Here is a 26,111-nt window from a genome sequence, read left to right as displayed (position 1 = left end):
CAAATGATAAGTGCTTTGTTTATCTTAAGCTCTTTTAATCATATGGGCATTTTAAAGCTTAGGTTTCACAGTTAATTTCTGCTTCTAAACATCTGTGACCTAAAACAAAACAAATAGCTGTAGATGCAATGAGTTTTGCACTTTTCCAGGCTCGTCCTTTGACACGCTACCTGCCTGTCCGGAAGGAAGACTTTGATTTGCGGAGCCACGTAGAGACTGCTGGCCACAATATTGACACCTGTTACCATGTATCAATCACAGAGAAGACCTGTCGAGGATTCCTCATCAAAATGGGTGGGAAAATTAAAACGTGGAAAAAACGTTGGTTTGTTTTTGATCGGAACAAGCGAACATTCTCTTATTATGCAGGTGGGTGATAAAAAAAATTTAAGCCATATACTCAAAACGAGAACCCTGTGTTAAAGAGCAAAGGCAATTGAAATTCAGTGTAAATAGGTAGGTTGATACATAACAGAATTAATGGCAATATTAGATTTATAGATGTACATTATTTTATATTTAGATTATATAGTCCATATGATATGAATTTCCTTTCTAGAAATAATAGACATTATATGTTACTTTAAAAAGTGCGAAGTGGTCTATATTACTTCTGAAGTAAACTCAGGTCCCAATAAATATTAAGTAAAATTTATTCTTTAGATCAAAATAGTTCCTTTTATTTGTTCTGCTGTTTTAATGCATTCTTTATTTAGGTAACAAGTTGTTTATGTTCACTGCATTTTATGAAACATCACAATATCATACTAGAAGTACTATCACTATAGGGTGGGATCAGAAAAAATATTGCCTTTCAAACCACCACACCAGAAAAAAAAAGGGGGGCGTGGTTTGTGATTGATTGATTGTCATACATCCTATTTAAGTCACACACAATTAGGCAACTGTAGCTGAAAATCATTCAACTATAGTTCATAAACTAGAATGGTCTTTTAAGCACAGACAATAAAGCTCATTGGTAAACTAGTGATCAGTAGTATTTATTAAGTGACTGAAATATTTTTGGATTCTTAAATGTCGGCTGACAAGAAACATACCCTACCGAATCTTATATAAATGCAGAAATATTAGTGCCACTGGCATACTTCTTAAGAGCCTCTTATTTCTTCTGGGATCACATGTGAAACATGTCCATTTTTAGTACAGGTATAGCTCTGCTTTCTTTTCAGGTGCCAAAAAAGAGTGGTGTCATACCAGATGTTATGAAAAAACCCTGTTTTGGGGTGACTACCAGTATTTATGAGCATCATCAGGAGTAGTAAAATGTATCGATACAATAAAATATAAGTAACAGTCTAGTCATTTAATCAATCCAGTGAGGTCAGGTTATGTTTACAAGGAGAAGTGTGAGAAACCAAGCAGCCTGTGGAAGAAAGGAAAGAGTGGCTCAGGAGCCCCAGAATTTGGAAGATGAGCCAGTAGGGGAATGCCTGCCTTTCACTGAGGAGCACTTTGGATGAGGTTCCAGTTACTGCAGAAGTTAGTGGCCTGAAGCCAGTGGCCTGCCCGTCCCAGGTCCCCTGCTTTACCTCTCTAGGGCTTTTTGTCATTGGGTTTTATAAACATCCAGAGCTGCTTTCTTCAGTTAATACAATTTGGTATCTACACACTGCATAAACAAAACTGTATGATGTGGTATTGTCTTCAGAAAACCTCACCCAGAATTTTCCAAAAATACAACTTTAAAGAACTTCAGACAAAACTGCTTCACTCTTCTTCTGTGCGCCTGTTCTCTGTGAGCCTTATTTCGTTCTCTCATCTATCGGCCAGGTGAGTGGTTTAATGCCCTGGCCAACTGCTTTAAACCTAAGCTCCAAGTTTCAGACCCATGTAAGTGTGTCTTTCCAAACCCAACCTGCTGGTGACTGATTTCAATTTTTTAAAAATACCAAAACCTTCTTGGTATGTGAAAAATTACCCAGAACCCTAATTCTAAAAAAAACAGGCAAAAATTATATTTCATTCACTTTTTAATATGTATTTATGATATAACTGTCTGGTAAGACCTAGTTGGACAAACGCTACCCATTCAGCTCTGTTTACGGTCATCACCTATCAGCTTTGTCCACTCCTACCCCCACCCCTGCTTCTCATACGCAACAAGCCCAGGAATAGATCAGTCTGCAGGCAGTCATCCAGATCACAATTCAGGCTGTACTTTACCCTACAGGAGCCACGTCCCTTCTGCTTGTCAGTGAGGGAAATGGCCGTGTACTTGTGAAGGAGCTGCAAATGTGAACGCTGACTGGCAAAGTCCCAGGACTCTGTGTTATTCATGTCCCTGGTCTCTGTCCTTGGCCTCCTGCATATTAACTGGGATCTTTAGGAGAGTCTCTAAAGAAAACCGAGGCCTAGAAAATATGTCTGCAAATTGACTGAAACTTACTGAACGTGGTATCAGTTAAAACAGTGTTTCACAAGGAATAGGAAAAACAAGCAAAAAATTATAGTCCATGGGCAAATAGGTTAGGATATTTTGGATTAAATGCAATTAAATAGTTTTACTCTCTGCTGAACCTTTCAGGGCCATTATTTTTTAGACTAGCTTTTTGTAGTTAAAAAGGGACATTCACCTAATAAAAAATTCAAAATATAACAAAAATTTGTATGATGAAAGTAAGTCTCTTTATCATCACAAAAGTTCTGATCTCTCATTTTCAAGCTAGAAATATTGTTTTAGATTTTCTCTATTCATTTTTATATATGTTTCAGTATGTATATATTTTCTTCTTTTATATATTTGGGACTAAATTATTCATTCTATTCATACCCTATTTCATGTGATAGTATTTCAAGGGTTTTTTCCTTAGGAGCAGATACAGATCTACCTCCATCATTTCAGTAGCTTTATAGATTTCATTGTATGGCTGGTCTGTAATTGAATCAGTCTCCTATTAAAGCTCAAGCAGATCTTTTGCAACCTTGTGCCATAACAAACACAAATCCATGTACATTTATTTGCACACACACCAGATCTTATGCAGTAACATTTTAGAAGTGGAATTGCTTAGTAAGAGGATTTGTGTGTGTGTGTGTGTGTGTGTGTGTGTTTTGTTTTTATTTTTGTTTGGTTTTTTTTGAGATGGAGTCTCCTTCTGTCGCCCAGGCTGGAGTGCAGTGGTGCGATCTCAGCTCGCTGCAAGCTCCACCTCTGGGGTTCACGCCATTCTCCTGCCTCAGCCTCCCGAATAGCTGGGACTACAGGCGCCCGCCACCACGCCTGGCTAAATTTCTTTTGTATTTTTAGTAGAGACGGGGTTTCACCGTGTTAGCCAGGATGGTCTGGATCTCCTGACTTCGTGATCCGCCCTCCTCGGCCTCCCAAAGTGCTGGGATTACAGGCGTGAGCCACCGCGGCCGGCCCATTTACCAGCTGTCTTCCCAAAGAGGCTGTCTTATTTGCACTTCCGCTACTAGGGTATGATAGAGTCTCTTTCCCTACCTCCTCATTCATGCTTTTAAAATTCTTTAATATGCTGACATGCACTGTGATCTTTGCAGAGTTTAAGTTACAAAATATTTCAAGAACTTAACAGATCACAGGGTGGTGCTATATGTTTGAGTTATATTTTGGTTGTTTTTGTTTTGCTTTGTTTTTATGGTAAATGGGATGAAATCTTTGAAAACAGTTTGGAAATTGTTGCATTGAAAGGACAATAAATTATTTGTTGAAGCTCTGTTGAAAACGGAGGTGGGGGCGAAAAATCAAGCACCCTGAATAAAAAATTTGATAGGTGATCGACTGGAGAGCCTTAGGCAGTCATCAAGTTCTTTGGTTTGCAGCTAGTAATTTTATGGCTTTTCTTTTTTATTTTTCCAATATAGATAGAAGGGGCTTCGTGCACTAGCCCAAGTTCTCTGAATTAATCTTAGATAAATTAAATACTTTGTAAATATTTTAATGATTATAATTGTAATAAAATTATTATTTTTTCTGTTCCTCAGTGGCGATAAAGTATTTAACACTCATCTGTCTTTGCAGACAAGCATGAAACTAAATTGAAAGGAGTAATATACTTTCAAGCCATTGAAGAAGTGTATTATGATCACCTCAAGAATGCTAATAAGGTAAACATCAGTCTTCTAAATTCCTACAATTTGAATGCATAATTAAGAAAGGAAAAATATTTTTGGGGTCTAAGAAGTTTGAAGTTGATGTTCTGATATAACAGATAGATATGATCAGAATGGTGCTGGAAAAGTAAACACGGAGTGGGATGGCTGATCTTCTTGAGGAAAAAAATGTCATAGCAAATTGAGGAAACATTCTGGACATAATGGTTTGGGAAACCCTACAAAGTGACTGCCAGGTTTCTAAAAAGAAGCTACCATATAGTTAAGAGGGGTATCATGAGCATGTCCTAGTAGGGCTAAGAGTAACAGCTACTATTTATTAAGCTCCTACTCTCAGATAGGTACCCTGCTAGAGCTTTACAAACTAGCTGCTGAAATAATTTGTGAGTTCTGTCTGAGATTTCTTGTTCAGAAAGGCCAGAATGTTCCATGTTCGATCCTGAAAAAGGCTCTGGGGCGGGTGTGTGAGTGACAGTAGAGCAAAAGTAATTATGCCTTTGTAAATTTAATAAATTGAAAGTTTTAAAGAAGTCTTCACATGTCTGTGTTGTTTAATGTTGTATTTTAAGATGTTTATTTTACATTCTTTTTCCGTTTTTGAATTTTAGAGTCCTAATCCGTTACTCACCTTTAGCGTCAAGACTCATGACAGAATCTATTATATGGTGGCCCCATCGCCAGAAGCCATGCGGATCTGGATGGATGTTATAGTTACAGGGGCAGAAGGTTACACTCACTTCTTGTTGTAGTGAACTGAGGCAACAGTCCACTTCAGGGCAAACTGCAATAATCTCTTACAAGAATGAAGCCATATTCAACCCCGGATGAGAAAACCCAACAGATCCATCCCTTGAACTGTAAACACTCAGAACTCCTTTCATATCAAGACAAGTTATTTGTAAAAAGGAAAGAAGGGGTTTTAACACAAACCTTGATAACAAATAGCAAAAGAATTGAAGCTTTCATGAGAAAGAAAACACTATTTTGATAAATTGGATCACTTACAGGAACATTTCTTATAAACTGTTTTTAATCAGTTGTTGCATTTGGTTAAATAGGTTACAGAATATCTGTATATACTTGGAAATATAGAATAACTTTATCACCCAAATCATTGGCATTGACATTATTGGTAATCAACTGGCTTTTTTAAAAAAAGGTAGCATTTTGTTGACAGTTATTTTGTAAACATAAGCAAATAAGGGCTTGGAGGGAAATACATTTTAGGAGGAGTTTTGCCTTAATTTTTTAAGTACTGCACCAAAACCAAAGACCTGACCTGACTTCTGTGGAACAGTAGTAACTGCAAGTGATGAACTGCATTTTGTATTGTTCTGTATATTGCAAAATGGTATTCTGATGCCATCAAATGCCCAGGAAATTGACTTTGCAGTGTCACCACTGGTGTAAGCTAATATATATATATATATATATATTTATACATATATATTTATATATGTGTATATATGTGTGTGTGTATATATATATATATATATAAAACCACTTTTTGGAAAAGAAGAAAGAGCAAAAGGCTGTGTGTTTTAGAAAAAAGTCATGTTACATAACAGGCATTCTGTCATGTTGAACAATTTTAAATAAAGAGAATATCTGGTGTTAGGAGCTTGTTTTGCTGAATATTTCTGCATTCCTGGTGCTGAGAATAAAGGCAACCAGTAGCCAATGTCCTTTAGATTGTCTGATTCCTTTTTGTTTTGGAGCACACCTGCTAACTGCTGCCTAGACATAACTATGAAATCATAACTCTGTTTTCACCAAAGAACAGACCAATTAAAATACTTCTTTGCAGAAGTGGTGTAGTTCTACAAAGTGGCAAATGAAGTTCAACTTAATGTTCTCTATAATGTATTATTTTATTATGGTTTTTTTTTACAATTAGCCTTTTTTTAGTTAATTTTTGTCAAATGAAACGACTTCAGGCAAGTCTCTTTTATAATGGTTTTTCCAGTGCCATTTATTCTAGTTTATCATGTTTTGCATGCTTGAAAGTATGAATGTGCTCTTTCCTAAAACATGGCAAATGAATAGATGTAGAGAATAAAGATATTACTTACAAGATGAAATGATTAGATTAGAAGTGTCTCTTTATTAAACTTTGTCAGCCTGACTGGGTACAATTCTTTTGTTAATTTGCAGTGTGGTTTGTAGACACGTATACATGTTGTCAATAATAAGATTTTGCAACTGGATGACACAAGATTTTACTTGAACAGTGAAGGACAAAAATCATGATTGTGGAAGACATTTTTTAAATCTGATTTTGCAGTGATCACTTTTAAACCCTGAAGTGATGTAAGACTAAAATGTAATTGCTAAGATTTTGTTGGTTAATGTAAAGATACGACTTTTCTGCACTGTACTCTCTTCATAGGATTGTAAAGGTGTTCTAATACAATTGCATGATGTAGTAAGCCTCTTAAATATGTGTGTTAAATATATTGAGTTTGGATTAAAATGTTGATCTGATTTCACATTTGAAAATAAACTCATCTCTCATTTTGAAGTTACCTGTCTGTAGTATGATGGAGGATGAATTAATCGCACATGACAGTTGTAGAAACTACATAAAGTTTGTTGTGTGCTAACATTACGATTTGTAGTGTATAAACTGAAGTATTCCAATAGAAGTATCTCTGGTTATATCCTATTGCTTACAAAATGAAATGAACCCTGAAAAAAATCTAACATCTTATTGTTGTCTGTTTACACAAATACAATTATTGCTGGGGATTGCAAGGAGTGTGTTTACTTATCCTTTTATCTTACAGGAAAAAAAAAAATCATGTAAATGTGATATAAAGATTTATTTGCTGGGGATCTCATTTGTCTCCCTGAACTAAGGCAGCAGATTTCAGAGACAGAAGCTTCCCTCAGCAGTATGTCCCTTTGCCCCCTTTATATATTGATGAAGTCAACATTGACAATAAGTACTCAGAGTGGAAAAAATTTGTCTACTTCAAGCTCATTACTGTCCGTAAAAGCATCTGTACTTGCCACTAGCCATGATTGTTTCTAATTTGTTAGACAGCAAGAGTGAATACAGAAAATAATCCATGGGTTTCTCCGCTTTTTCTGTGCAGTGATTTCCCACTATGACCAGTCAGATTTTTCATCCTACTGCAAGTAAAATGCAAGAAGACTTGCAAAAATAAAGGGGAAGAAAAAGGGGAGAAGTGATTGAGAACATTTGCAATTATCCAAAACATGCAGAGAGAAGTGTTTAAGATATAAGGGATGGGCTGGATGCGGTGGCTCACACCTGTAATTCCAGCACTTTGGGAGGCCAAGGCAAGGTGGATCACATGCAGTCAGGAGTTTGAGACCAGCCTGGCCAACATGGTGAAACCTCGTCTCTATGAAAAATACAAAAATTAACCAGGCATGGTGGCGGGTGCCTGTAATCCCAGCTATTCGGGAGGCTGAGGCAGGAGAATCATTTGAACCCAGGAGGCCAAGGTTGCAGTGAGCCAAGATCGCCCCATTGCACTCCAGGCTGGGTGACAAGCGAGATTCTATTTCAAAAAAAAAAAAAAAAAAAATACACCAACAAAAAACCAAAACGAGATATAAGGGATGATGAAATGGCATGCATCAGGCATCATCTTAGTGATTTAGTCCCTTAGAGTCTACAACAGGTGTAATGGAGAATGGGCAACACAGCTCAACATCTTTTGCAGTATGTCCTGAAATCAAGTTGCTATCCTTAACTATATGTCCTTAGTAGATAGGCATCCCACCTCTCAAGAAAGAGATCTATTCAGTCTTTATTTATCTACCTGTTCCAGACTGTGCCAACAGTCCAGGTTCTCACGACTCCAAAGACATGCTGAATTCACTATATGCAAACTTTGCCTTTAATTCTGGTACCAATTACTGCCCCCCAAATTTATAACCAGGATAATAAATGTTACTTTACTATCTTATATGTACTCAAAGTATTACACAAGCCACCATAACTTTTAAATAGGAAACTACTACATAAAACTTCATGGTTGATGCTTGAGGCCCCCAGGAATTAGTTTGAAAGGTATTCAGAGCTGGAGTCTGGAAACCCTTGTACTACAATTTATTCAACTATTTTTCTATTGTTAGCCATTCCCATTTTTTTCTTCTCTTTGCCTCTAAAAACGGTGTAGTAGATAATATGCAGTCTTAAGAACTAGTGTTGTTTTCTATAGGATAATCACAAACTGGTGCCACTGCGTTAAAAGGCACTGGAATGGATGCATATTTTAAAATTGTAGATGTGGCCATATTACTTGACAACAAATTTTAGCAATTCACCTTCCTAGCAATCATACATAAGTGCCAGTGTCTAGCATTCTTGCCAATTATTTCTTTTTTGCCAAGTGAATGGGGGGAAAAGGCATTTTTTAAATTCCAGTTTTTCATTTAGTGAGTTTGAGCATCATGTTTCCTTATATGGGGTGCCTATTTATAGCTGTTGGCCAATTTTATTGGAATTACATTTTTTTATTTCTAGGAGCAGGCTGAATAGAAGTATTAGTGTATCTATGCTACAAAATCCATTTTTCTAAGCTCTGAAGGTGTCTTTTGCCATTCGAAAAGTTTAAACTCGTATACAAGTATATATTTTATTTATGATGCTGGGGTTTTGAAATCTTGGTTTAGAAAGTCCCTTCTGTCCCCGGATTATATAATATTCTCCTAAAATTTATCTAATCGTCTCAGTTGTATTCTTCCGTTGAAATCATTTTTTTAGTGAAATTTATTTTTGCATAGAGCACGAGGAAGGGGCCAAGATAATTCAATATTTTATTAATCGGGCATCTAGATCTAGAGCGGGGAATGTCCGATACCATTCCGGGTTATACAGGCGAGATGAATGTCAGATCTTGGGAGCATTTCCAGTACAGGTTAAAACTGTCACGCGGTCGGCGGGATTGCAGGTGATGCAGCAAGCCTGGTGTCCTCGACAGGAGACGGTTTCCCATCTAGGACCGTTGGATAGGGTTGCTTTCTGAGCTTCCAGCCCTGTAGTATCTATCAGCCCGCTGATAGGGCAGCCTCCCGACGCCACTCAAAACATCCCAAAGGCCCCAAGCCAAACCCCGCTACTAGTAGAACCAACAGTCCAAAGGAAAGAGCCACGACGCGCTGCGCATGCGCGCTCTTCGCAAGCTGAAACCAGCAAGTTCCGCCTTCCAGCCTGAAGCGCACGCGCAGCCTCGGTTCCGTTGCGTACCGTGCGCGTCTGTGGGATACTGCAGGGTGCAGGGACAACTAGGAAGATGGCGGTTGCGCGCTTGGCAGCGGTGGCGGCCTGGGTACCTTATCGGAGCTGGGGCTGGGCAGCCGCCCCCGTCGGTCCCCACCGTGGCCTGGGCGCGCTGCTTGCACTGATACCTCAGCGGGCGCCACGGTGGCTCCCAGGTCAGTGTCCGAAAGGCGGGAGTAGGATGCGTTCTTTCGAACGCCTCGGGTTCCGTCAGTTCCTGTGCCTGTGCAGTGCGTCTTTGGCGCCCGGTTCAAAAATGCTGTTTCCCCTTTCTCAACACCCCAGTTCTAGGCGCTTAGTAGACTCATGGTGAAGGCTGTGAGGAGAACTCTGCCGCGGCCCTGCGGCATTCTGGGCATCCCGGGCCCTCGCCGGCATTTTTACACTGTGCAGTTTAAAGAGCTCCTGCTCCCTATCTGCCTCCCCTGCATTAAACGCCAACACTAGAAAAAATTAAAATATGCGTTTAATGCATTATTATTAGTTACTTCTAGGAGTTTGTAGATTGCGACTCCTAAAATGCTTAGACCGACTCTCCTTTGACTTGAGGGAACCTAATAATGTGAGGCACGTTCTTTGTAAAAGTGTAGACGCCCTCATAAGCCTAATTTCTAGTTTTGTCTTCTTGCTGCACCCACTCAGTGAAAAGAATCGTAATCATTATTGCACAAAGGAAACTAGAATTTGGGCCAAAAATCAGAGAACCTCGTATATGTATATATAGTCTTTGAATTAGATCCTTTTGTTTTTTTGGCTTTGTGTGTTGTTGACACCATTGTGCTTGGAGTGGTAATTAATGTCATGGCAGAGATCTTTTGTATGGAGATTTTTGTATCCAATAATTAAACTTTTATAATCAGTTTAACTTGTATTTAATTGTACGCAACCAAAAGGCGTGTTACACATGCAGATACTCCTAGCAAAGTGTAGTATGTCAGTTCATTAACCAGAGTATAATATTATTTCATATGTTTAGCAGACATTCATTGAGCACTTATGCACCAGGCTTTGAACTAATCCTTATGTTCAAAAATGATTTATGGATATAATTATATGAATCGGTCTTCTTAGAACTTACACTAAGTAAATTGTAATCATCTCAGGGGGAAATTATGTTTTGAGAGGTGATTTCTGGAAGAGGATAGTAAGAATTTTTTTTAGTGCTCAGCTGAGTAGATGGGAAATGAACATCAGTGGATCAACGTAACTGGCCCTTACCAAAAGTTTTAAATTTGGCATATTTCTCTATACTTTGAAACAAGCTTTTATGTAAAAAAGGATAGCTTTAAGGCCTTCAATTACATCTTTAAAAAATCAACTTCTTAATTACAAAATGGGGAAAACTTTAGCAGCACACATGGATTCTCAAGACTGAGAAATTTTCAAAGTGGAGGACGGCTTCATTTAATAAGAAAAAAGAAAATGTGTTAGGCCAAAGACTCTAAGGAAGTACACAAACCTAGTGTCTTTGGAAAGAAGAGGTGGGATTATAAATGACTCTTTTAAAAAAAATATCTACTTGTTACTTAAGAGCAAGTATGGATTTTATAATGGGGGAAAATTTGAAAAACGGTGAAATAGAATAATCTTATAAAGTTCACCAATTGTACTGTTGTACTTAGATTACACTAAAATCTGTGTGTACCATTTACAGAAAGCCAAACCAACAAATAAAACGCAAAGTGATTGCATAGGTCTACAAGAAATCTCTTTCCAAAAACAATATTATCATACGTTATTTTTAAAGAAACTACTCATTGAACCCACTTCAGCTGATAATAAAATTATGAGTTGTCACCACAGCTCATGATTTCTTGGTTGAGGTGGGCAGATGGGTGGGCAGGTGGATGGGAGTCAGTAATAAAAAGGGCACAGCACCTCCTCCTTTGAAATAATTTTCCAAGGGCAGACTAAACCTGTTTCTTCCCTGACCCCCAAGAAAGTGGGGGATGCAAGGCCAGGCATGGTGGCTCACACCTGTAATTTCAGCACTGGGAGGCCAAGGTGGGCGGGTCACTTGAGCCCAGGAGTTGGAGACCAGTCTGGGCAACATAGTGAGACCCTGTCTCCACAAAAAAATACAAAAATTAACCAGGTGTGGTGGTACATGTGTGTAGTGAAGCTACTGGGGAGGCTGAGGCGGGACGATGGTTTGAGCTTGGGGAGTCGAGGAGGTCCAGGCTGCTTGTAAGCTACGATTGTACCACTGCATCCAGCCTGAGTGACAAGGTGAGACCCTGTCTCAAAAAAAAAAAAGGAAATAGGGGATGTGAAACTTATCAAGCAAAAAATAAATTTAAAAACAAAACCAAAAATCTCACAAGAGAGGACTGAAACTATTGCAGGTAAATCTAAATGTTGATTGATACTGTTTAGGACAGATGATAAAGCAGCAACAGGAAAATGTTTTTCGATTAGTCTCTGTCTTTTGTTGCCTTGAAATTCCTACCTCATTGTGTATTTTGGAAGAATGAAGATTGGACTTCGCTCAAAGAAGTTACTGATGTTGGCATGATTTTAAAACTGGAGATCTCATGTACAGACTTACTAACTTAATACTTTGAGTCTGTTCTTGTTTTTTCTATTAAATGGAAATAGTATTTAATATCAATTCATTGAGATAAGAAAGTTAAGATCGAAAATATATATGGTTTTCCAAAGACTGAATTTACAAACCATAGTTTACTTTTTGTGTACTTTGTTTAGCTTGTAGACAAAAGACGTCACTCTCATTCCTTAATCGACCAGACCTTCCAAACCTGGCTTATAAGAAGCTAAAAGGCAAAAGTCCAGGAATTATCTTCATCCCTGGCTATCTTTCTTATATGAATGGTACAAAAGCATTGGCGATTGAGGAGTTTTGCAAATCTCTAGGTCACGCCTGCATAAGGTAGGAACAACACATTACTGAGAAAATATTACTACTGTTAGCATTACAATGGAGAATTACTTCTGTTCTAATCAGTTGAAGTAAATGCCAGCATTTTTATAAATTATTTTAATGATGTGTAAACTTGCATCTTGTGGTTTAGGCTAATTTTTAAAGCAACCTTTAAAAGACCTTTTTTAAAGGCCTTTGTGCCATGCTGACAACCCTGGCAGGAAAGGACGTCTTAAGGGAAGTAGTGGTAACTAAGCTCTTCAGAGGCAATAATGTATGTGACAACAAACAGATATACTAGTTGGCTTTCATACAGTCTCTTACATTATCATTTTCCACTGGGGACTTAAGGACTTTATTTGATCTCTGTTTATCTGAAAGTAATACGTATATTTAAAAGTATTATATAATGCAAATTTCTGCTGAGTTTTCTCTTCCTTTTCCTGTAATCTAAATATGTATAATCATAAATAGGGATAAGTGATATTTAACTCAAGCTTGATTTTATAATTCCTAATTTTTCATACTGAGAGTTATTTTAGTAAATAACTTTGTTATTATAAGGTCTACCTATAGCAGTCATATGTTTAGTATCTACTGTCCAGAAGAGATGGTATGATTTCGTAAAAAGAAGATTAGCCTGGAATTCAAGAAACAAGGGTTCTAGAATAAATTCTAGCAATAACTATGACAAGTAAGTTAGTAAACATTGGACCTAAGTTTGTCATCAAAAGGAGGTTGGTTGGACTAGAAATAACTTCTGAGTTATTTTCTAGCACTAACAGCCTAAAAATCTATCCATCTAAATTTTTAGAAGAGTGACTCACTAACATTCATTCAATAATTCTAGAAAATACAGCTATATATAAAACTTTCAGACTACCTGTTCAATATATTAGCATTTATGTCAATTATATAGATTTAATCTTATTTCTTTTACCAAACTAACTGAATTATTGTATGTTCATGCTCAGAACTCTTTTAAAATCTGTTCTGACTTATTCTGAAGATTGGAGTACTTTTTGGAAATAGATTCTCAAGCACTATACTGAGTGCTGCATAATAACAAAGAATTATAAAATATCGTACTTGCTTATGAGGACCTTTCATTCAGGGTGGGGAAACACAAGATAAAATACGTGTGAGAAATTAGGCAGAATGTGATTGTGTCAAAAGAACAGTATCCTTAATTGCATAAAGTTAAAGACAATGGGATTGAAATAGATAAAGGAACATTGAAGAATGAATTCGGATTTGGGTAGGAGGGAAGTGCTGTCCAAGGAGGGGAACTGTCCTGAGCAGAACATCATAATATCAAAAATATTGTTGTCACTTTTCTTTTTTGCCACTGAATAAATTTGAATCAAGAAATCACCATTTTACCAGTTCTTGAATTTCAGCTTTGAGACTATGAGAGTTATAACTAGTTCCTATCTCCCTATAAGACATAATGTGGGTTTTCTGCGTTTTGGATCCTGTATGAGTATACCGTCATAAAGAGTAGTGCTTCACTACAAATTTTTAGTTTGAACAAGTTCCATTTTATTTACTCTTATCAAAGTTCATCACAGTCTAATTATTGTTAACTATTGATTGCACTTTATTATAAGAGATTTTGTCTTCTCTAATTTTTCAGGTTGCTTTTGTTGGGATTTTTTGCTGTAAAATTTAGATCTTCAGTGATGAAATAGTTTTATTACACAAGAAATAAAACATATGACTATATGAAAATGTTTTATTAAGATCCTATCACCATGCCTAAAATAAGACTGATTCAGATTTCAGGAATATAACATATGGTTTTAAGGCTGGTATTCTCTCACAGTTATTTTTAATAGACTTTTTATTAGGGACTACATCACAGACTGTTGAGGCTGCTAAGGTGGAAATGTGCTACTGTTTAAAAGTTTTAAAGTTCTGAATATGTTTGGATTATCTTTGTCTCTGGATTGGGGTTCAGCGAGTTAACTATATATTTTTTACTGGTACCCTATTAGTATGACCAAATATTTATATTTTCCTTCATGAAAGAGCTATACAAGTATTTTGCATCGTCACCATATATTTAGAAGGCAGCTAACTGTAAAAGATGCCGCATTCAGCCATATCCAATTGCCAACTAAGAAGAGAGAAAAGGAGAGAATTAGTTGATGTCTTTCTCCCTTTTTCCCTCCACCCTTTCCACCCGTCTCTTACATACCCTGGATTGAGGGGGAAACAGTAACTGATTTAGACTGTACCAGTTGCCCTGTTCTATTTCCCAAGGATCCAAAATCGTTTCACTTCAAACCTAAAGAAAAATTTAATTTCTTCTCCCTCCTATTTCTTGTAAATCCCTTACTTACTGTACCAGCCATTCCACCAAAAAGGTTCATTTGAACTAGGCCCTGGGAAACAATATCAGTAAAGAAGGGAAAAGATATCAGTAAAGAAGATGATGGAAGAAGGTATTCCAGATAAAGGAATCAGTGTGAGGTGTGAAACACATAAGAAAACATAGACTTATTTTAGGAACAGTAAGTTCATCAATTTATCTAAAGCAGTAGTATTCCCTGATGAAGTGAGTACTACTGTAAAATTTAGTAGTTAAAAAAAAATTACTGTAAAATTGATTGTGAAATCAGTCTGAAATGACCAGAATATAATGGTTCAAAAAAAAAACAGGCCAAAGCACTGTTTATGTTGTATATCACAGGGAGCACTGAAGGTAATGCTATATCAATATAATGTTAAAGAAAAAAACTGACATGTGTATAGTGACTCTATTTAAAGACAGAGTCAGAGAGACACAAGATAGAAGGCTACTGTGATAGTCTAGGTCTAAGATGACAAACTCCTGCACCAAGATACTGGACTTACCAAAGTGCCAAGAAAGGGATGAACATAAGAAGAAATGGGAATGAATGGTGATGGTATAGGGCAGGTGGTATTCTGTAGCCTGGAAAAACAAACTTGAATAAAACAGCCTGCTCTTAAGGAACTGACATTCTAGTCAGAGGGAGATGCATGTTTAAAAACAAACTTGATTACAATACAATATGAAAAGTGTTGAGTACATACAAAAGAAAGTGACTGGTACTAAAATGGGGCATATATGTCAAGTGAAGTTCCACAGAGGTGGTGACATGACTTCAAGGATGACTACGAATTTAGGTTGGGGAGGAAGCTGTTCTCGGCAGCAGAACAGCATGCTAAGGCTCTAAGTATAAAAGGGTGTAACTGGGAATTAGGAGTAGTTCAGTATGACTAGGGTTTAGGTAACCTGTGGGTGTGGTATGATACTTTATACCACCGTGATTTTTTATTGATTTGATACCCTTAAAGAGAGGTAAAATTCATAGATCAGACAGATAACTGAGCCTAGATAACTAGGAAGTCGGAAGGAGAAAGGGATGGGTTGGTGAAGATAAATTTTATTCTGGTCTCCCTCTGTTCCATTAATTCGCTAAATATACACTAAGCACCTACCACTTGCAAGGAACTGATCTAGGCACTAGGAACGCATTGAAACAAAGCTTGTGCCCATGTGGAGCTTTCATTCCAGTGTGGGAGACAGACCACAAATAATCAAATATATCTCAAGTAGTCATAAGTGCTATGAAGAAAATGAAGCAGAGTAAAGAATTAGAGAATGATGAAAGCAGCACAGTTTTAATAATTGAATGGTCATGGGAGGCTTTTCTGAGGATGTAACGTTTGAGCCAAAGGCCTGAATGAAGTGAGGGATCAATCTAAATGGCCATCTGGAGGAGAGTATGCCATGTGGAGAAAAAAGCTGATGAGACGGGAACTTCAAGAAGGAAAGTGAAGATACAGTTGGGAGGGAGGGAGAGAGAGAAAACAATGAGAAATGAGATCAGAGAGGTGATCAGGCACCAAAGTATCGTAAGGACTCTGGGTTTAAAGATAATAGAAAGCCTTTGGAGGGTTTGCAAGACATGGTTTTGTTTCACAAGGATCACTCTATAGGGAAAGACTATGAGTGTGAAAATGCAAACAGGAGACTTTTTACGAGACTATTGCATTAAGTTCAGTTGAGAGACAGTGTGACTAGGACTAGGCTGGTAGCAGTGGAGGAGGTGAGAAAGTGATTGGACATAGGAGATATTTGAAAGTGAATAAGCCAATAGAATTTGCTAAAATACATATTGATTGTGATGTTTTGCTATAAGCATTATAGTAATGAGGAAGGTGCTATCTTTCTTAAAAATTAAAGAAGCAAATGTATAGATATGTAGATACAGTTTTTTTATCCCCTTTTTCCAGGTTTGATTACTCAGGAGTTGGAAGTTCAGATGGTAACTCGGAGGAAAGCACACTGGGGAAATGGAGAAAAGATGTTCTTTCTATAATTGATGACCTAGCTGATGGGCCACAGGTGACTGTTTTTGTTAAGTATGATGGTAATTACTGTAACCTCATATTTAAGCTGTTTTTTTTTTTTTTTTTTTTTTTTTTTTTGAGCGAGAGTCCCACACTGTCGCCTGGCCTGGAGTACAGTGGCGCGATCTTGGCTCACTGCAAGCTCTGCCTCCTGGGCATTCTCCTTTCTCAGCTTCCCAAGTAGCTGGGACTACAGGCGCCCGCCACCACACCTGGCTAATTTTTTGTATTTTTAGTAGAGATGGGGTTTCACCGTGTTAGCCAGGATGGTCTTGATCTCCTGACCTCGTGATTCGCCCGCCTCGGCCTCCCAGAGTGCTGGGATTACAGGCGTGAGCCACTGCGCCCGGCCTAAGCTATTTCCTTAGATATGAAAATGTTTTTATTTCATTTAAATGTTTAATCAATTTTGATATTTGATTTAAAATGATTCCATGATTTTTACTTTCTAACAATATATTTTTTAGGCTGGGCTCGGTGGCTCATGCCTGTAATCCCAGCACTCTGGGAGGCCGCAGCGGGCGGATCACGAGGTCAGGAGATCGAGACCATCCTGGCTAACATGGTGAAACCCCGTCTCTACTAAAAATACAAAAAATTAGCCAGGCGTGGTAGCGAGCTCCTGTAGTCCCAGCTACTCTGGAGGCTGAGGCAGGAGAATGGCATGAACCCGGGAGGCGGAGCTTTCAGTGAGCCGAGATCGCGCCACTGCACTCCAGCCTGGGCGACAGAGCGAGACTCCGTCTCAAAAAAAACCAAAACAAAACAGTATATTTTTTATTGTACATGTTTTGTTTTATGTTTATAACCTTTTCTATCTTAAAGACCTAATATTTTATTTTATTTTTAGATTCTTGTTGGATCGAGCCTTGGGGGGTGGCTTATGCTTCATGCTGCAATTGCACGACCAGAAAAGGTCGTGGCTCTTATTGGTGTAGCTACAGCTGCAGATACCTTAGTGACAAAGTTTAATCAGCTTCCTGTTGAGGTAAGTCAAAAGTCACTTTGACCCCCTCAATATATTTACCCCTTATACTTCTTCTGCTCCCTCTTTCTTTGAGGGAAGGAGGGACAGATAACAATAAGTCCTTTGACTTACTGTGCTGGCCCAACTTTTGTCTTAGCTGCCTTTCTGTACACAATCTTTTTTCTACCTTTAACTATTTGGCATCTTGTTTAAGATTTCCTTTCTTCACTGTCTCTTCAAGTCATTCTGCCAATATTTGAGACACGTTAACAAAATCACACTTTGAAGTGTCTTTTTTTAAAGCAACATTTTCTTTATTATTACATTTACTTATTTGGATCATACATCGTGATCTCCTTTTGGTCCTCTTACTTTGTGGCATGTGGTCCCTAGGCTAGTGCCTATTCTTATGACTATGTTAGAGTGGGCTAATCAACTGAAACTACAGTCATCCCTTGGTATCTGAAGGGGATTGCTTCCAAGACCTCCCACGGATACCAAAGTCCATAGAAGGTCAAGTCTCTGAGAAAAAAGAATGGTGTAGTATTTGCACATAATGTTGTATAATCTAAGTCATCTCTGGATTACTTAAAATACCTAGTACAATGTAAGTGCTATGTAAATTGTTGTTATACTGTTATCGTTTAGGGAATACTGACGAGAAAAAAAGTCTGTACATGTTCAATACAGATGTAACCTTTTTTTTCCAGGTATTTTTGATCCAAAGTTAGTTGAATCCATGGTTGCAGAAACCATGAATATGGAGAGCTGACTCTCTTTGTTTTAGCCTAAAAGCAGCCTCAGATCCTCTCAACAGAACTCTGCAGACAGATACTGTCAGTCAGAGTGACAGAGATACAGAAATTAAAGAAAACAGAGCAGTAGTTTAAAAATATGGTCCCTAGGCTAGTAACAGCAGCAGCAGCACCTGAGAACTTGTTAGAAGCCCGAATTCTTGGGTTTTACCCTGAATCAAAAACTGGGGGTGCGGCCCAGCAGTCTGTGTTTTAACAAACCTCTTGTAAAGTTTGAGAACAATGCTTTAGAGAATGGAGGAAGAAGAGAAGGAGATTCAGAAATAAAAAAAGAAGAAAAAACGTATGTAGTGTTGAATAGTAGAATGTCATTGATTTGCCTCAAGTTCTGCATTAATACCTTTGCCATCTATTAGCTAAGTTCATTCTTAGTTCACATTGTTTTCAGCTCCTTAAGAAATAGCATTGTGTGTGTATTCAGGTTTCTTATATTATTTCCTGTCAGAGCTAAAATTACAAAGCTGGTCTTCCTTGAACTTATCTCCTGTTTCTGAATTTTGTTCACTTTCTTGGTGGTTTCTTATACATAGTTGCTCAATGTCTTCATGTTTTTCCCACCATTGCCATTTTGTGGATCTAAATGTGGACTCCTCCTTGCTCCATCCTCTCAACTCAATAATATAGTGCTTCTCAGGTAGGAAATTATCTCAAGGACATGGCAGATTGAAAAGGAGTTGATTTTGGGGGGTTGGGGGGATTTATTGTATTTTGTAATTATTGGTAAATGACAAAACCTGTGTACATTTGTTTTGGTTTTGTTTTTATGTTTGGGGGTTTTTAGGGTATCTCTGCTGCCCAGGCTGGAGTGCGGTGGTGCAGTCATTGCTTACTGCAGCCTTGACCTCCCAGACTCAAGAGATCCTCCCACCTCAGCCTCCTGAGTAGTGGGACCACAGGTGCACACCACTATGCCTGGCTGATTTTTGTATTTTTTGTAGAGATGGGGGTCTCGCCATGTTGCCCAGGCTGGTTTTGAACTCCTTGGCTCAAGAGATTTTCCTGCCTTGGATCCCCAAAGTGCTGAGATTACAGACACAAGCCATTATGCCTGGTACATTTCTCTCTCTCTCTCTCTCTCTCTCTCTCTCTCTCTCCCCCCCCTGGTACATTTCTCTCTCTCTCTGTCTCTCTCTCTCTCTCTCTCTCTCTCTCTCTCTCTCCTGGTACACTTCTCTCTCTCTCTCTCTCTCTCTCTCTCTCTCTCTCTCTCTCTCTCTCTCTCTCTCTCCCCCCTGGTACATTTCTCTCTCTCTCTGTCTCTCTCTCTCTCTCTCTCTCTCTCTCTCTCTCTCTCCTGGTACATTTCTCTCTCTCTCTCTCTCTCTCTCTCTCTCTGATTTTTACATTTCTCTCTCTCTCTGTCTCTCTCTCTCTCTCTCTCTCTCTCTCTCTCTCTCTGTGTGTGTGTGTTCACATCAGTCAGAGTGAGGATAGGGTAGATACTTTCTAAGTGACTGAGAAGATTTATAATCTGCAAATCAAGGCATTTTTTGCTAATACTTAATCTGATAAGCAGTTGTTAACAGAAGCATGTTGAGCCCTTGGTTAACTTAAAAGTATATATAAGGAAAGAGCACCAACACTAAGACCACTATCTCTTCTCCACATAAACAGCGCTAACAATGTCAATGGAGCAGATGTGGAGATTTTTACTGTCTTTTTTAACCCTGGGAATATTAAGCCCAGCTTTTCTCATTGCTTGTGTAAGAACTGGACCATCCTCTTAACTGACTCTAATCATTATTGCCTTCTTTGGACACTAGAGGGCCTCGGACATGATGCACAGCTGTTTGGAATGTAAGCTTCTGAACCACATTGCCTTGATAAGTTTTGTTGGTGTAGAACTTAATATATTCTACATTTTCTTTGGGTAATGTCTTTGCTGTTTCTGAACTTTTTGTTCTTGAAGATTTGAGACATACATTTTATAAAGTTAACTTTGTTCTTCAAATGGACCATTTTCATTCAATTCAGTGGCAGGTAACAGAGCTAGTTGGGGGCCAGGGATGCATAAAATGAAACTATTATTAATTCAGTGTCTCCTTAATTAGCAAAACCTCCACTTCAGCTAGTAATCAGTGGGACTAAGTTCTATCTGCTGAAGTATTTACAAATTCAGGAACAATCCTGAGTAGTTGAGGATAGCTAAACATCATCTTTACTTTAAATATTTGGTTCATATGTTATTTTAATACAGAGAATGCCATGATATTAATATAGATTTATACATTTTATAGTTTTGTAGAATTTCATTAATTTTAAATCATTCGGAGACGTATTTAGAAGTACCTTTTTTTTTTTACTGAATTATTAAGTCTTTTTGGAATTAAAAATATATTAAAAGCCTAAGTACATATAGATTATGTTTTGTCATACATATTTTTTAAGTTCTTGTTTTCCTTTTTACATTTGCAATAAATTAACAATTTTAAACATGGGAAAATCATAGTATATTTGTTGAAATTTTAAATTTTTCAATTATGTGTAGCTTTTCTTCCCTTGTTTTTTTAAATTTTTGATAAGATGTCCATTCCATTTTTCTAGAAATGCCCTTCATATTATATGATTGTAAGAGTCTTAAAACTATTCATAACTTGATTTTTTTTTTAGTTTTAAGCTCTGATCATCTTTCCAAGAATTTATTATATATAAGTAAACTTTTATGCTCAAAAGTATTCATGACAGTACCACAGTATGAGATGGTCAAGCTAATTAAGTCAATTATGGTGGACTGCTATGCAGCATTTAAAACCTTTTCATATAATTTTTTAAACCCAGAAATATATGCACTAAATAAAGCAGCATAGAAAATTATATGAATGTGTAATATGTATGTATTTTACATATTACATACAAACCAAAACACATATAGACAAATACTGGAAGGAAATAAGTCGCAAGGTTTTTTTTTTTTTTTTTGTTTAAGTTCTAGGGTACATGTGCATAGCATGCAGGTTTGTTACATATGTAATACATGTGCCGTGTTGGTGTGCTGCACCCATTAACTCATCATTTACATTAGGTATATCTCCTAATGCTATCCCCCCCACCCCCCACAATAGGCCCCGGTGTGTGATGTTCCCCTTCCTGTGTCCAAGTAATCTCATTGTTCAATTCCCACCTATGAGTGAGAACATGCGGTGTTTGGTTTTCTGTTCTTGCAATAGTTTGCTGAGAATGATGGTTTCCAGCTGCATCCATGTCCCTACAAAGGACACGAGCTCATCCTTTTTTATGGCTGTATAGTATTCCATGGTGTATATGTGCCACAGTAAGCCACATATTAATGGTTTTTCTATCCATAAGATAGGATTATGGGTGATTTATTTCTTTTCTATTATTATTATGTTTTCTATAATGATTGCATGTTACTCGTTATACAAAATTCTAATTTTTTAAGGAAAATTAAGATAAATTATGTAAAAAATAGGAGTTCTCAAAAAGTCAAAGGAAGTGTATGTTTCATTTTAAGGGAATAAATGTACAGATATTATTGTTTGGCTTTCAGGAAGTATGTGGAAGACTTCTTTGTCATCCCGAACAAAAATCAAATTTTTTTCTCTTTTGTAGGACTCTGGAAGGAAAAACTGTATTTCTTTACATTCAGCCTAAAATTTCATGAGTATGTGTGTGATAGTTTCAGTGTAATTACTCTTAGTTTTTTATTCTTAGTTCTGTGTTTGATTCTTTCTCTTCTTCCCCTATGCCATACCCATTTTAGCTCCTTTAAGCACTTTTAGGTTTACAATTTTGAAATCTAAACGACGTTTGTTCTAAGATTTGATTTTATTTAAACATGAATGATACCTGGACCGATTCCAAGAAATTGTAGTGCCTTTCTCACCCTTCATTTTTCTTTTCAGTTGGGGTAAAGCAACATCTGATTTAAGATAGTGTATGATAAAGTTAGATAAATTTAAATTTAAGTTTGAGTCTTAGCCATAGTTAGTAGCCTAGCCCTGAACTGTTGGGCACAATATTTCATTTATCTAAACCATATTACCCTCTTTTGTAAAAATAGAATAATAACAGAATTATTATCAGAATCTTATGGAATAATATGTATAAAATACCCATCACAGTACCTGGCGTATAGTAATTATTGATAATATTGTTATGCTTTTGTTACCTCTATCCTCTTATTCAAGAACTGCTTTCTTTAGATTACTTGAAACTATTGCATATGTTAATGTTACTTAAAATCACAAATACTTTTGTTTTTCTTTCTGTTTCCAATAGCTAAAAAAGGAAGTAGAGATGAAAGGTGTGTGGAGCATGCCATCAAAATACTCTGAAGAAGGAGTTTATAATGTTCAGTACAGTTTCATTAAAGAAGCTGAACATCACTGCTTGTTACATAGCCCAATTCCTGTGAACTGCCCTATAAGATTGCTCCATGGCATGAAGGATGACATTGTACCTTGGCATACATCAATGCAGGTTGCTGATCGAGTACTCAGCACAGATGTGGATGTCATCCTCCGAAAACATAGTGATCACCAAATGAAGGAAAAAGCAGACATTCAACTTCTTGTTTACACTATTGATGACTTAATTGATAAGCTCTCAACTATAGTTAACTAGTATCACGTGTTTAGTTGGTATGTAAACTAATGTATCCAGAAGATTGGAAGAGGATAAGAAATGAAAGATCCTGATACTTTAGGTTTTTCTTTTACCTCTATTTTGTAAATATCAGATGAGTATTATTTAATGATGTATTTGCACAAGTAATGCATATTGTGAAGAAGGACCAGCTGCTGTTTAGAAAATTTTCTCGTTCCTTCTGTCCTTGATTTTTTTTCATTAAAGTATTTCCTTTTTTTAATTCAAGAAAAGTTTATCTTTCTTATGCTTATGTTAGCTATTCCAGCTCTTAATTGCATCCTTTTCTAAATAGGATTATTAATAAAGCGTAAATATTTTGTTTATTATAGACAGAAATTTGTAACATTACTTCTGCTTTGAAAATGCAATTCACAAAATACAGGGAAATTTTTATTGAAGTAAATTTGAAATGATGGAGAAATTTCAGAAGCATAATAAAGTTCACAATAAGGATAATACTTTATATAATGTATAAAGTATAATTATATATTATATATGTTACATAAACTGCACATTATATTCAAACTTAAAATTAAGCTTTTACTTTTTTTAAAGGCCCAAAATTGTACAGTGATACGAGGAGCTGTTTCTAAATTTTGGCTTATGTGTAATATATTTAAATGGGGAATTTCATCTAAAACAATGATGTAGCATTTTAATATTCTGATTGGTAAAATTAAAGAGGAAGTTGATCTTTATATGTTATTACTTATAGAAACATTCATTATTTTATTAATATTGCCCTAAGTACAACTAGGCACGTGGTTGCCACCTAAATCAGAAGACTTTCTGAAGTCACTAAGAAAGTGTGAAATGCTAGTGTAAAGGTTGCTTTTTTTTTCTTTCCTAAGTAACTAAAGTGAGATGGAGATTAAGCCTTGATATTATTGAGTTAATGTTTTTTATTTATTAATTTTGACTGGATTTTATTTAGCTTGATTAGGTTATTATCTGTCAAACCTTTTAAGTTGACAACATGACTCATATATATACATGTATATAAAATGAGCATGTGTCGAAGACTTACTCAACTCATTAATGAGGAAACCAGCAGATAGTAAAGCTGGTTCAAAGTGCAGTTCAAGAAACTAAGGGCATTGAAGAAAAAATGTTGAGATAAAATTGCTGAGCAGAAAAAAGTGTTAATGAAGCTGACCTGACTACTTATGCTTAAGACCTGCTTTACAAGGTTGGCCCTTGATTGGCATCTGGGAACTTGGAGTTCAGGGGGCTTCCACCATTCCCACAACTGATCAAAGTAGCTTACTATATCTAAACTGTAAAACAATATAGTTTCTCCTGAAAACAATATAGCTTTCCTTCTGGGAGTCTGGAATTTTGGTATGTGCCAGGCAGAGACTACCCTTTGTGACCAGCTCCCAGTAAAAACCGCAGGCACTCAGTCTCTGACAAGCTTTTCTGGTTGACGGTGCTGCACAAGTGCTGTTACAACTGGTTGCTGGGAGAATTAAGCTCATCTGTGATTCCACTGGCAGAGGATTCTTGGAAGCTTGCACTTAGTTTCCCCTGACTTCACCCCATGTGTCTTTTTTCCTTTGCTGATTTTGCTTTGTATCCTTTAACTGTAATAAATCATGGCCGTGAGCAGAACTGTATGTGGAGTCTTATGAGTCTTCCTAGCAAATCTTCACATTTGGGGATGAGTTGAGGGCCTCTCCACAGATGCAAAACTGGTTTATGTCCTATGGGGCAATTAAACTACAATCCATGGGTTATCTTTTATACTGGACAAAAATTACAAACCACAAATCATACATGAGCGCAACTGTCTCTGGTGTTGGAGTGGGTTGATAGAAGATGGCACTGGCTATTCTTTGCCTAGACGTTGCTAGGTGTGAGGCTTGTTAGGAACACAAAGGCAAGGGCCCTTGCCAATGATGGTTTTCTGTACAAAATAATATGATTAGAGATTCATAATACATATGTAGAGACAGTATAGCATAATGGTTAAGGTCAGGGACGAACTTGGTTTTTAATTCTGGCTCACCATTTACTAGCTCTGTGACTGAGCAATTAACTTCACTGAGTCTCAATCTCATCTACATCTGTTGAGATTAGAGGCATTTCCAGATACAAATCTAAACAGTACACCATTCTCCAAACAGCCACTATAGAGGCGTCTCTGGAGGAGGAGAAGAAAAAAGCTCTGGGCAACACTGAGTTTATTATAAAGTATGGAGATAGAAAGCTGAAAGAATTACTTGCCATGTAACTATTCCAAGGATAGTCCCCAAAGCAAATATGTCAAATACTCATTAAATTTGGAACAGTTAAATCTAAAGAATTCTTACATTCTGGGGTTGAGGTGGGTGGAATTTCAATATACCTTTTTAAGATCCTCTAAATACAGATCTCAAGTAACTTCTTAGTTTAGAAAGAATTGTGGAGTATATGTGATGCTTTGGTATATTTCAAGAATATACCTAGAAAATTGCAAGCAATTTTTTTTAACCTAATGTATCTTTTGGGGAAAATACACTTTCCCATTTTGTCTTCCCCTTTTCCTAGGCTTTCAGGGCTTTGCAGGTAGATAAACTTCTACTAAAGAAGCTCAGGAGTCAGTTTCTCTGAAGCCTTTCCTTACTCATCCCCATCTCTTTTTCAGGAAGTTTGTTGCTGGGTCCTCTGGGCGCTCTTGTGAACAGTACTCTATCGATGCCTTTTTGGTACCACTTGCTGCTTTGAAATTCTCAGTTTATATCCTAGCTTCCTTCTCGCAAAGGACAACTGAGGTCAGAAGCTGTATTTTGACATTGTTTGTCGTCAGACATCTCTGACTATGCTATATCAACTCCTTTACTGGCTCCTCCTCCTTGCCCACCTTATAATGTTAACACTCCTTGAGTTCTGGCCTTGGCAATCTTCTCTTGGTACTTATTCACCTTAAGCAACATCACCCACGTTCGTGGTTTAAACTACTACCTGCTTGCAGGTGACTCAACTACACACCTACAATCTAGACTCTTGAGCTCCAGACCCATAAACCCAACTGCCTAATACACTGGGATGGACCATGGGCTTCCCAAATGCAGTAAATCCAAACCTTATTGTCTTTTCTGCTTTATATATCTCCCCACCTATGAG

The 26,111-nt window shown here is 37.2% G+C and overlaps 2 protein-coding genes across 5 annotated transcripts in view; both read left to right on the top strand.

The window, feature by feature from the left end:
* The window catches only part of PHLDB2 (pleckstrin homology like domain family B member 2), a 235,163-nt gene extending 228,543 nt beyond the window's left edge, over positions 1–6,620 (top strand). For all 4 annotated transcript variants that reach the window (XM_050778855.1, XM_050778858.1, XM_050778857.1 and 1 more), the window contains 3 exons: positions 150–369; positions 4,004–4,089; positions 4,704–6,620. In XM_050778855.1, the coding sequence (XP_050634812.1) occupies positions 150–369; positions 4,004–4,089; positions 4,704–4,844 (447 nt within the window). In that variant the 3' untranslated portion in view covers positions 4,845–6,620. The remainder of the gene's footprint in view (positions 1–149; positions 370–4,003; positions 4,090–4,703) is intronic.
* Positions 6,621–9,295: 2,675 nt separating this feature from the next.
* ABHD10 (abhydrolase domain containing 10, depalmitoylase) lies at positions 9,296–24,622 on the top strand. The gene is made up of 5 exons (XM_050778872.1): positions 9,296–9,507; positions 12,059–12,242; positions 16,500–16,611; positions 17,467–17,604; positions 22,638–24,622. The coding sequence occupies exons 1-5, from the start codon at positions 9,366–9,368 to the stop codon at positions 22,980–22,982; spliced, it is 921 nt and encodes a 306-aa protein (XP_050634829.1). The 5' UTR covers positions 9,296–9,365; the 3' UTR covers positions 22,983–24,622.
* The last annotated feature ends 1,489 nt before the right edge of the window (positions 24,623–26,111 follow it).

Source organism: Macaca thibetana, chromosome 2 (genome assembly GCF_024542745.1).
Source record: "Macaca thibetana thibetana isolate TM-01 chromosome 2, ASM2454274v1, whole genome shotgun sequence".
NCBI classification, from domain to species: Eukaryota; Metazoa; Chordata; class Mammalia; order Primates; family Cercopithecidae; genus Macaca; species Macaca thibetana.
This window is presented reverse-complemented; position numbering and strand designations above follow the sequence as displayed.

What these genes read in the sequence shown, in the direction of transcription:
- ABHD10 (XM_050778872.1), top strand. Translation starts at nt 9,366, where the DNA reads ATGGCGGTTGCGCGCTTGGCAGCGGTGGCGGCCTGGGTACCTTATCGG. An exon ending in GGCGCCACGGTGGCTCCCAG is followed by an intron (nt 9,508 to 12,058) that starts GTCAGTGTCCGA and finishes TACTTTGTTTAG; the next exon opens with CTTGTAGACAAAAGACGTCA. An exon ending in CTAGGTCACGCCTGCATAAG is followed by an intron (nt 12,243 to 16,499) that starts GTAGGAACAACA and finishes CCCTTTTTCCAG; the next exon opens with GTTTGATTACTCAGGAGTTG.